Below are 10,253 nucleotides of genomic sequence, written 5' to 3'. Positions count from 1 at the left end.
CAATTAAGCATATTAGGTGATGTGCATCTCTGTAATGAGAAGGGGTGTGGTCTAATGACATCAACACCCTATATCAGGTGTGCATAATTATTAGGCAACTTCCTTTCCTTGGGCAAAATGGGTCAAAAGAAGGACTTGACAGGCTCAGAAAAGTCAAAAATAGTGAGATATCTTGCAGAGGGATGCAGCACTCTTAAAATTGCAAAGCTTCTGAAGCGTGATCATCGAACAATCAAGCATTTCATTCAAAATAGTCAACAGGGTCGCAAGAAGCGTGTGGAAAAACCAAGGCGCAAAATAACAGCCCATGAACTGAGAAAAGTCAAGCGTGCAGCTGCCAAGATGCCACTTGCCACCAGTTTGGCCATATTTCAGAGCTGCAACATCACTGGAGTGCCCAAAAGCACAAGGTGTGCAATACTCAGAGACATGGCCAAGGTAAGAAAGGCTGAAAGACGACCACCACTGAACAAGACACACAAGCTGAAACGTCAAGACTGGGCCAAGAAATATCTCAAGACTGATTTTTCAAAGGTTTTATGGACTGATGAAATGAGAGTGAGTCTTGATGGGCCAGATGGATGGGCCCGTGGCTGGATTGGTAAAGGGCAGAGAGCTCCAGTCCAACTCAGACGCCAGCAAGGTGGAGGTGGAGTACTGGTTTGGGCTGGTATCATCAAAGATGAGCTTGTGGGGCCTTTTCGGGTTGAGGATGGAGTCAAGCTCAACTCCCAGTCCTACTGCCAGTTTCTGGAAGACACCTTCTTCAAGCAGTGGTACAGGAAGAAGTCTGCATCCTTCAAGAAAAACATGATTTTCATGCAGGACAATGCTCCATCACACGCGTCCAAGTACTCCACAGCGTGGCTGGCAAGAAAGGGTATAAAAGAAGAAAAGCTAATGACATGGCCTCCTTGTTCACCTGATCTGAACCCCATTGAGAACCTGTGGTCCATCATCAAATGTGAGATTTACAAGGAGGGAAAACAGTACACCTCTCTGAACAGTGTCTGGGAGGCTGCGGTTGCTGCTGCACGCAATGTTGATGGTGAACAGATCAAAACACTGACAGAATCCATGGATGGCAGGCTTTTGAGTGTCCTTGCAAAGAAAGGTGGCTATAATGGTCACTGATTTGTTTTTGTTTTGGTTTTGAATGTCAGAAATGTATATTTGTGAATGTTGAGATGTTATATTGGTTTCACTGGTAAAAATAAATAATTGAAATGGGTATACTGTATATTTGATTTTTGTTAAGTTGCCTAATAATTATGCACAGTAATAGTCACCTGCACACACAGATATCCCCCTTAAATAGCTAAAACTAAAAACAAACTAAAAACTACTTCCAAAAATATTGTTTTTTGGGTTCATTGAGAACATGGTTGTTGTTCAATAATAAAATTAATCCTCAAAAATACTCATTTGCCTAATAATTCTGCACTCCCTGTAACAACAGGTGCACTAGTTGGACAACAATGAGACAACCTCCACAACAGGAATATTTTTGTAGATGAAGGCCACTGACATGTTTTTCCTACTCATCTTTTCTGACTGTTTTTCAGTAGTTTTGCATTTGGCTAGGGTCAGTGTCACTACTGGTAGCATGAGGCAATACCTGGACCCTATAGAGGTTGCACAGGCAGTGCAACTCCTCCAGGATGGCACAGCAATCCGTGTCATTGGCAGGTTTGCTTTGTCTCCCAGCACAGTCTCAAGAGCATGGAGGAGATTTCAGGAGACATACTGTTACGCTAGAAGAGCAGAAAAGGGCCATAGAAGGTCCTTAACCCATCAGCAGGACCGGTATCTGCTCCTTTGTGCAAAGAGGAACAGGATGAGCTCTGCCAGAGCCCTACAAAATGATCCCCAGCAGGCCACTGGTGTGAATGTCTGACCAAACAATCAGAAACAGATTTCATGAGAGTGGCCTGAGGACCCGACATCCTCTAGTGGGCCCTGTGCTCACTGCCTGGCTTCGTGGAGCTCAATGGGCATTTGCAATTAAACACCAGGATTGGCAGAGCCGCCACTGGCACCCTGTGCTTTTCACTGATGAGAGCAGGTTCACCCTGAGTGAAAGACGTGAAAGGGTCTGGAGAACGTTATGCTGCCTGTAACCTCGTTCAGCATGACCGGTTTGGTGGCATTTCCATGGAGGGACGCACAGACCTCTACAGGCTAGACAAAGGCACCCTGACTGCCATTAGGAATCGGGATGAAATCCTTGACCCATTGTCAGACCCTACGCTGGTTCAGTGGGTCCTGGGTTCCTTCTGGTGCATGACAATGTCCAGCCTCAGGTGGCCACAGTATACAGCCAGTTCCTGGAGGATGAAGGATCTGATACGATTGAATGGCTCCCACACTCGCCTGACCTAAATCCAATAGAACCCCTCTGGGGCATCCAATGCTGCCAGGTTCACCTCAGTCTGTTCAGGAGCTCAGTGATGCCCTGGTCCAGATCTGGAAGAAAATACCCCAGGACACCGCCCGTCGTCTCGGCATGCATACAAGCACGTGGGGTACCATTTTGAGTTTCTGCAATGAAATTTCAGCAAAATGGACTAGCCTGCTGCATCATTTTTTCACTTTGACTTTTGGGGTGTCTTTGAATTCAGCCCTCTGTAGGTTGATCATTTTAATTTCCATCAAACGATGTGGCATCCTTTCATTTCTAACACATTACCCAGTCCATATCAGTATAGATATCCAGCATGAGATTTTTCCTCATTGAGATCTGATGTGTTTTCAAAGTGTTCCTTTAATTTTTTTTAAACAGTGTATGTATATATATATATATATATATATATATATATATATATATTTGGGGGTTCTAAGTCATTTTCTAGCCAAAAAAATGCTGATTTTTACTTAAAAACAAGTGTCAAAAGGCCTGGTCTTCAAGTAGGTATTCACAATGTTAAGGCTGATCTGTATATAGAGAGAAGAATGTGGAATAACAATCAGTAAATAGCTCCTGTGGCCTCTAAAGGCCCGTACACACGATACGAAAATCGGAAGTAAAATTTTACCGACGAACGATCTGCCGATTTTCGGATTGTTAGTATATTGCTTTCGACAGCCGATTACGGATTTTCGGACGGCAAAAACTGGATGTGCAGGCTATAAAATTTTTATCGTACAGCAACACAACGTCCGATTTTCATTTAATTAGTACAGTTTTCGTCTGAAAAAAATCGTAAGAGCAAGACTAGGCATGCTCAGAGACGAAAGAACGCATACAAAGCAATCCAACACATGACATCACTTCTGTAGTTGAATTTTGTCGTACGGGAATTTCTGTATGAAAGTAACCTCTTCACTTTCCATATGAGACTAGCATGCAACTAAAAACGGAGGAAAAATCATTCGATAATCTGATCGTGTGTACGAGGCTTTAGTGATCTGCACTTGAGGTTCTATATATGAAGAAATTTCCCCAGTGCTCCCCATGCAGAAAAGGTTATGTAGCAGGCAGGGGAAGAGATGGAGGAGCTGGGCCAGCATAGACACCAGTCTGACACTCCCAGAAGGGGGCGGGACTATGACTTCTAAGGAAAAGGGGCTGTAACAGCACTCCTGGAAATTTTGTAGGGGGGTCCACAGACACACTGCCATTAAGAGAACCATAGTGTGGAAGGAGAGCGGTGGCAGTGATCACAGGGCGGTCTCAGTGTGTCACCTGCTGGTGTACTATGAAGATCCGTAACACGTGAAATTTGTTATCCCTGCAGCAACTGCACTTGCACCGGAATCAGAAAAATAGCTGAGCACTGAGCTGTAGCCGATGAAGTCCCTTAACTCCTTACATGCCAGACAACACTAGCAAGTCATCATACACGGGGTGGGTTACACGATTTCCATAACTCCTTACATGGCACATCACAACAAAGGCACAGGTCATCATTATTAACAGTGCCGCTCCCCAGGGATACACGATTTCACAGCGACTGTAGCATGTAAATGTTGCCCCCAGATATAGATCCCCCACCCCTCAACTACCGAACCCTTCCCCCACTGACGGGCCCTCTACCCCTGTAACTCCTGATGCACACCCCACCACTGATAGACCCTTACCCATCCAACTACCGATCCATGCCCCCCACCCTTCAACTACCGAACCCTTCCCCCACTGACGAGCCCTCTACCCAACTCCTGACGCACACCCCACAACTGATAGACCTTTACCCATTCAACTACCGATCCATGCCCCCCACCCCTCCACTACCGAACCCTTCCCCCACTGACGGGCCCTCTACCCCTCTAACTCCTGATGCACACCCCACCACTGATAGACCCTTACCCATCCAACTACCGATCCATGCCCCCCACCCTTCAACTACCGAACCCTTCCCCCACTGACGAGCCCTCTACCCAACTCCTGACGCACACCCCACCACTGATAGACCTTTACCCATTGAACTACCGATCCATGCCCCCCACCCCTCAACTACCGAACCCTTCCCCCACTGACGGGCCCTCTACCCCTCCAACTCCTGACCAGCATCCCATCACTGATAGACCCTTACCCATCCAACTACCGATCCATGCCCCCCACCCCTCAACTACCGAACCCTTCCCCCACTGACGAGCCCTCTACCCAACTCCTGACGCACACCCCACCACTGATAGACCTTTACCCATTCAACTACCGATCCATGCCCCCCCACCCCTCAACTACCGAACCCTTCCCCCACTGACGGGCCCTCTACCCCTCCAACTCCTGACCAGCATCCCATCACTGATAGACCCTTACCCATCCAACTACCGATCCATGCCCCCCACCCCTCAACTACCGAACCCTTCCCCCACTGACGGGCCCTCTACCCCTCCAACTTCTGACGCACACCCCACCACTGATAGATAGACCCTTACCCATTCAACTACCGATCCATGTCCCCCCACCCCTCAACTACCGAACCCTTCCCCCACTGCCGGGCCCTCTACCCCTCCAACTCCTGACCCGCACCCCATCACTGATAGACCCTTACCCATCCAACTACCGATCCATGCCCCCAACCCCTAAACTACCAAACCCTCCCCCCCCCCACTGACGGGTTCCCTACCAATCCAACTCCTGACCCGCACCCCACCACTGATAGACCCTCACCCATTCAACTACCGATCCATGTCCCCCACCCCTCAACTCCTGACCCCCAACCCACCACTGATAGACCCCCCACCCCTCTAACTACTGATCCATGCCCCCTACCCCTCAACTACCGACCCCTCCTCCCCAATGATGGATCCCCACCAACTCCTGACCTGCACCCCAACACTGAGAGACCCCCACCCCTCTAACTACTGATCCATGCCCCACCCCTCAACTACCGAACCCTTCCCCCCCACTAATGGGCCCCTTACTCCTCCAACTCCTGACCCACACCTCACCACTGATAGACTCTCACCTATTCAACACCAATCCATGCCCCCCCACCCCTCAACTACCAACTCCTGACCCCCAATCCACCATTGATAGACCCCCACCCCTCTAACTACTGATCCATTCCCCCCACCCCTAAACTACCGAACCCTTCCCCTCAAACTTCTGACCCCCACCCCTCCAACTACCGATCCATGCCTCCTACCCCTCAACTACAAACCCCTCCTCCCACTGATGGATCCCCTCCAAATCCTGACCCGCACCCCAACACTGAGAGACCCCACCCCTCCAACTACCGATCCATGCCCCCCACCACTCCAACTACTGATCCATTACGCCCACTGAGGGGCACCTAACCCCTCCAACTCCTGACCCCACCCCTCCAACTACCGATCCATGCCCCCCACTGAAGGATACCCAACCCCTCAACTACTGCCCCCCCCCTGGTACCCACTTACAGACGCCCTAATGATAAATCCCCACCCCTCTACTACCGACCCCTCCCCCCACTGGCGGACCCTTACCCCTCCAACTCCTAACCCGCACTCCCCCACTGATAGACCCTCACCCATCCAACTACTGATCCATGCCCCCCCACCACTCAACTACAACCCCTTCCCCCACTGATGGATCCCCTCCAACTTCTGACCCGCACCCCACCAACTACTGATCCATGCTACCCCCTGAGTGACACTTAACCCCCCGGATACAGATCCCCCACCTCCTAACTACCACTTTGCCCCCTACGGATGCACCCCCACCTCCCCAAACTACCCCTACTTTCTGACCAGAACCCCATCAACTACGAACCCCCCCACCCCTGACAGATCCCCACCCCCGACTAGGGTTGACACCTCATCCCTTTAAACCAGGACACATATTAATTACACAGGTTCTGGGGATAATATAAGTCACTAAGTGGAGTTAAATTACCACCCTAATCAGCCTCAGAACCTGTGTTATTAACCACTTGCCGACCGCCGCACGACTATCTACGTGGGCGGTCAGCCCCTCACAGGCAAAGTGACGTAGGTCTACGTCGCTCGCCTGTGAGGGTTTAGGGAGCGAGCGCGCGCCGCCGGAGGCGCGCTCCCGCGTGGTCACGGACCCCCCCGCGCGCGTGACCGGCGGACCCGATCGCCGCCGGCCACTCTGCGATCGGCGGGGGAGAGGGAGATAGTCAGGCAGCTTGTGTAAACAAGCTGCCTGTCATTCTCCTCTCTGTATGAGAGCTGATCACATGGATCTACTATGTAGATCCATTGATCACTCTGCATACAGTTGAAGCCACAGCCAATCACAGTTAGAATCACGCCCCTAGGGACACACACAGCCCCTCCCTCTCAAATAAAGTTAACCCCTTCACTACCAGTGCATTTTTACAGTAACAGTGCATATGTATAGCACTGATTACTGTAGAAATGTCACTGGTAACCCCAAAAGTGTCAAAAATGTCAGTCAAGGGTCCGATCTGTCCGCCGCAATGTCGCAGTACCGCAAAAAAAATCGCAGATCGCCGCCATTACGCGTTAAAAAAAAAAACAACAAAAATGACAAAAATCTTTCCCTTTGTTAGTAAACGCAATAACTTTTGCGCAAACCAATCAAAATACGCTTTTTGCGATTTTTTTTACCAAACATAGGTAGCATAAAACAAATTGGCCGAAAATATTAAAAAATTTTGATTTTTACATTTTTTTTTGGGGGAATTTCATATAAAAAAAAGGGAAAAATATTGCTATTTTTGCAAAATTTACGCTCTTTTTTTGTTTATAGCGCGTGATCAAAAAATCGCACAGGTGATCAAATACCACCAAAAGAAAGCTCTGTTTGTGGGAAAAAAAGGACGCCAAATTCGTTTCGGTACAGCGTCGCACGACCGCGCAATTGTCCGTTAAAGTCACGCAGTGCCGAATCGCAAAATGCCCTCTGGTCGTTTAGCAGCCAAATCCTCCGGGGCTTAAGTGGTTAATGTGTGTCCTGGTTTAAAGGGATGAGGTGTCAACCCTAGATGTGTACCGGGCATCTCTTCGGCTGCAGCTCAGCGGCATGTAAAGAGTTAACCCGCTCGGCTGTCCCGGTGTACCATAGAGATCTGCAGCTCCGCTTGATTTCCTGAATCTGGCGCATGCGCAGTTGCTACAGGAGAGACGCTTTCATGGTGTTCTATCAGAGCGCCCTACCCCGTCAGATTGTCCTACCTCCATACACAGCTTCATGCTACACTGGCACATGCGCAGTTGCTATACGGGGGGGGCTGTGTAGTTAGATGGCGGAGGGGGAGACATTCCGGGGGCGGACTCTAGGAGGGCGGGACCAGTACCGCTCCGGCCCCGCCCAACTTCCGTGTCAGGGATGAGAGTGGAGGGGGTGTGGTTATCGTCAGTGTCGGCGCTCCGGCTGCGGCGGGAAGATGTCTGCCCTCTCGGCCTGGTTCTGGAATGAGCGCTTCTGGCTGCCACAGAATGTCACCTGGGCGGACCTGGCGGACACTGAGAGCGGGGAGCAGTACCCCCGGGCCGGGCACCTCCTCTACGCCCTACCCACGGCGCTCGGCATCTTCGCCCTCAGGCTGCTGTTCGAGAGGTGAGGGGACACAGGGGGGGACATGGTGTAAAAGTGGGGTGACACCACCACCGGAAGTCATGATAGTGGGGTGACACCAAGGGGTCGTTTTGGTAGTGGGGTGATACCAACGGGTGTGGTGATGGGGGGATGAAACCCTCCGGTGGGATGACACTGGGGGAGGGTGGTGTGGTAATAGGATGACACTGGAAGACATGGTGTGGTGACAACAGTGGGGTGTGGTGGTGGGGTTACATCGTGGGGATGTGATGGGTGGGGGTGACACTGGCAGGGATGTGATGGGTGGGGGTAACATTGTGGGGGTGATACCGGTGACAGTGGTTGGGGTGTGGTGGCAGGGGTGACACTGGTGGGTGGGGTGACGCCAGTGGGGATGGGATGACATTGTGGTGGCGGGGGTGACACCGGTGGGTGTGGTGGTGACGGGGGTGACAGCGGTGGGGGGTGTGGTGACATTGTGGGGGTGTGGTGGTGGGGTGACACCGGAGTGTGGTAGGTGGGGTGACATTGTGGTGGTGGGGGTGACACTGGTGGGTGTGGTGGTGGGGGTGACACTGGTGGGTGTGGTGGTGGGGGTGACACTGGTGGGTGTGGTGGTGGCGGGGGGTGACACTGGTGGTGGTGGGGGTGACACTGGTGGTGGTGGGGGTGACACTGGTGGTGGTGGGGGTGACACTGGTGGGTGTGGTGGTGGCGGGGGTGACACTGGTGGTGGCGGGGGTGACACTGGTGGCGGGGGTGACACTGGTGGTGGGGGTGACACTGGAAGTCATGTGGTGACCCCATCCTCTGTGACTCCAATCACCTCCTCTATCTGTATGTCCTCCATACTGATCATCTCCTCCTGTATTGTATACCAGTCTACTCAGATCACTCTCCTCCCTCACACTATATACACCATGGGGGGGGGGTGCCAACTGCCCGGGCTTCCTCTCCATGTTGGCACCCCCCCCCCCCCCCCAGTGCCACTGCCTCCCCTCCGCTCCCCCGGCTGCTGTTTCAGAATAGAGAGCGGAGGAAAGGGCTGATGTAGTCAATATGTAAATTGCTGGCCCCTTCCTTTTCTGAATGAACAACACTCCCTCACTGTGTCCATTCATAGCTGAAGCAGAGTAAACTGTGTTTATGATGCTTCAGTTTGTGAATGAATAGGAAGCCGCTCAGCACAGAGCCCTTCCCATTCATTCACTGCCCAGTGTAGCTGAGGCTGCAGAGAAAGCTTTGGGGTGCCCAACCCTAATACAATGGGCTGTACTCACCCTATGATATACACCGATCACCCTGTACACTCATATTCTATGCTGATCACCCTGTGTACACCCATCGCCCCTACATTCACTAATAGCCTTATATATACTGTTTTATAATATATATATATATATATATATATATATATATATATATTAAAATTCAATCATCATTTACACTGATTGATTGTCCTTTACTCGGTAAACCCCCTGTATACACTCATCACAATAATCACACTGCTTATAATATACACTGATTATAATTCACACTGATCTCCCCTAGACTCACTGATCGCCCTATATACACTGATTATAATTCACACTGATCTCCCCTAGACTCACCGATCGCCCTATATACACTGATTATAATTCACACTGATCTCCCCTAGACTCACTGATCGCCCTATATATACACTGATTATAATTCACACTGATCTCCCCTAGACTCACCGATCGCCCTATATATACACTGATTATAATTCACACTGATCTCCCCTAGACTCACCGATCGCCCTATATATACACTGATTATAATTCACACTGATCTCCCCTAGACTCACCGATCGCCCTATATACACTGATTATAATTCACACTGATCTCCCCTAGACTCACTGATCGCCCTATATATACACTGATTATAATTCACACTGATCTCCCCTAGACTCACCGATCGCCCTATATACACTGATTATAATTCACACTGATCTCCCCTAGACTCACCGATCGCCCTATATATACACTGATTATAATTCACACTGATCTCCCCTAGACTCACCGATCGCCCTATATATACACTGATTATAATTCACACTGATCTCCCCTAGACTCACCGATCGCCCTATATATACTGATTATAATTCATACTGATCTCCCCTAGACTCACCGATCGCCCTATATATACACTGATTATAATTCACACTGATCTCCCCTAGACTCACCGATCGCCCTATATATACACTGATTATAATTCACACTGATCTCCCCTAGACTCACCGATCGCCCTATATACACTGATTATAATTCACACTGATCT

General features: G+C 50.1%; 1 protein-coding gene across 2 annotated transcripts in view; it reads left to right on the top strand.

Moving 5' to 3' along the window:
- Nucleotides 1-7,724: 7,724 nt before the first annotated feature.
- The window catches only part of CERS5 (ceramide synthase 5), a 196,612-nt gene continuing 194,083 nt past the window's right edge, over nucleotides 7,725-10,253 (top strand). The window contains exon 1 of one of the 2 annotated variants that reach the window (XM_082248348.1): nucleotides 7,725-7,972. In XM_082248348.1, coding sequence (XP_082104474.1) covers nucleotides 7,800-7,972 — 173 coding nt within the window. In that variant the 5' untranslated portion in view covers nucleotides 7,725-7,799. The remainder of the gene's footprint in view (nucleotides 7,973-10,253) is intronic. The other variant, XM_082248349.1, reaches the window with a different exon arrangement.

Source organism: Pelophylax lessonae, assembly GCF_965119305.1.
Source record: "Pelophylax lessonae genome assembly, chromosome: 2".
Classification (NCBI taxonomy): Eukaryota; Metazoa; Chordata; class Amphibia; order Anura; family Ranidae; genus Pelophylax; species Pelophylax lessonae.
The sequence above is the reverse complement of the archived record's forward strand: the minus strand, read 5'-3'. Positions and strand labels throughout refer to the sequence as shown.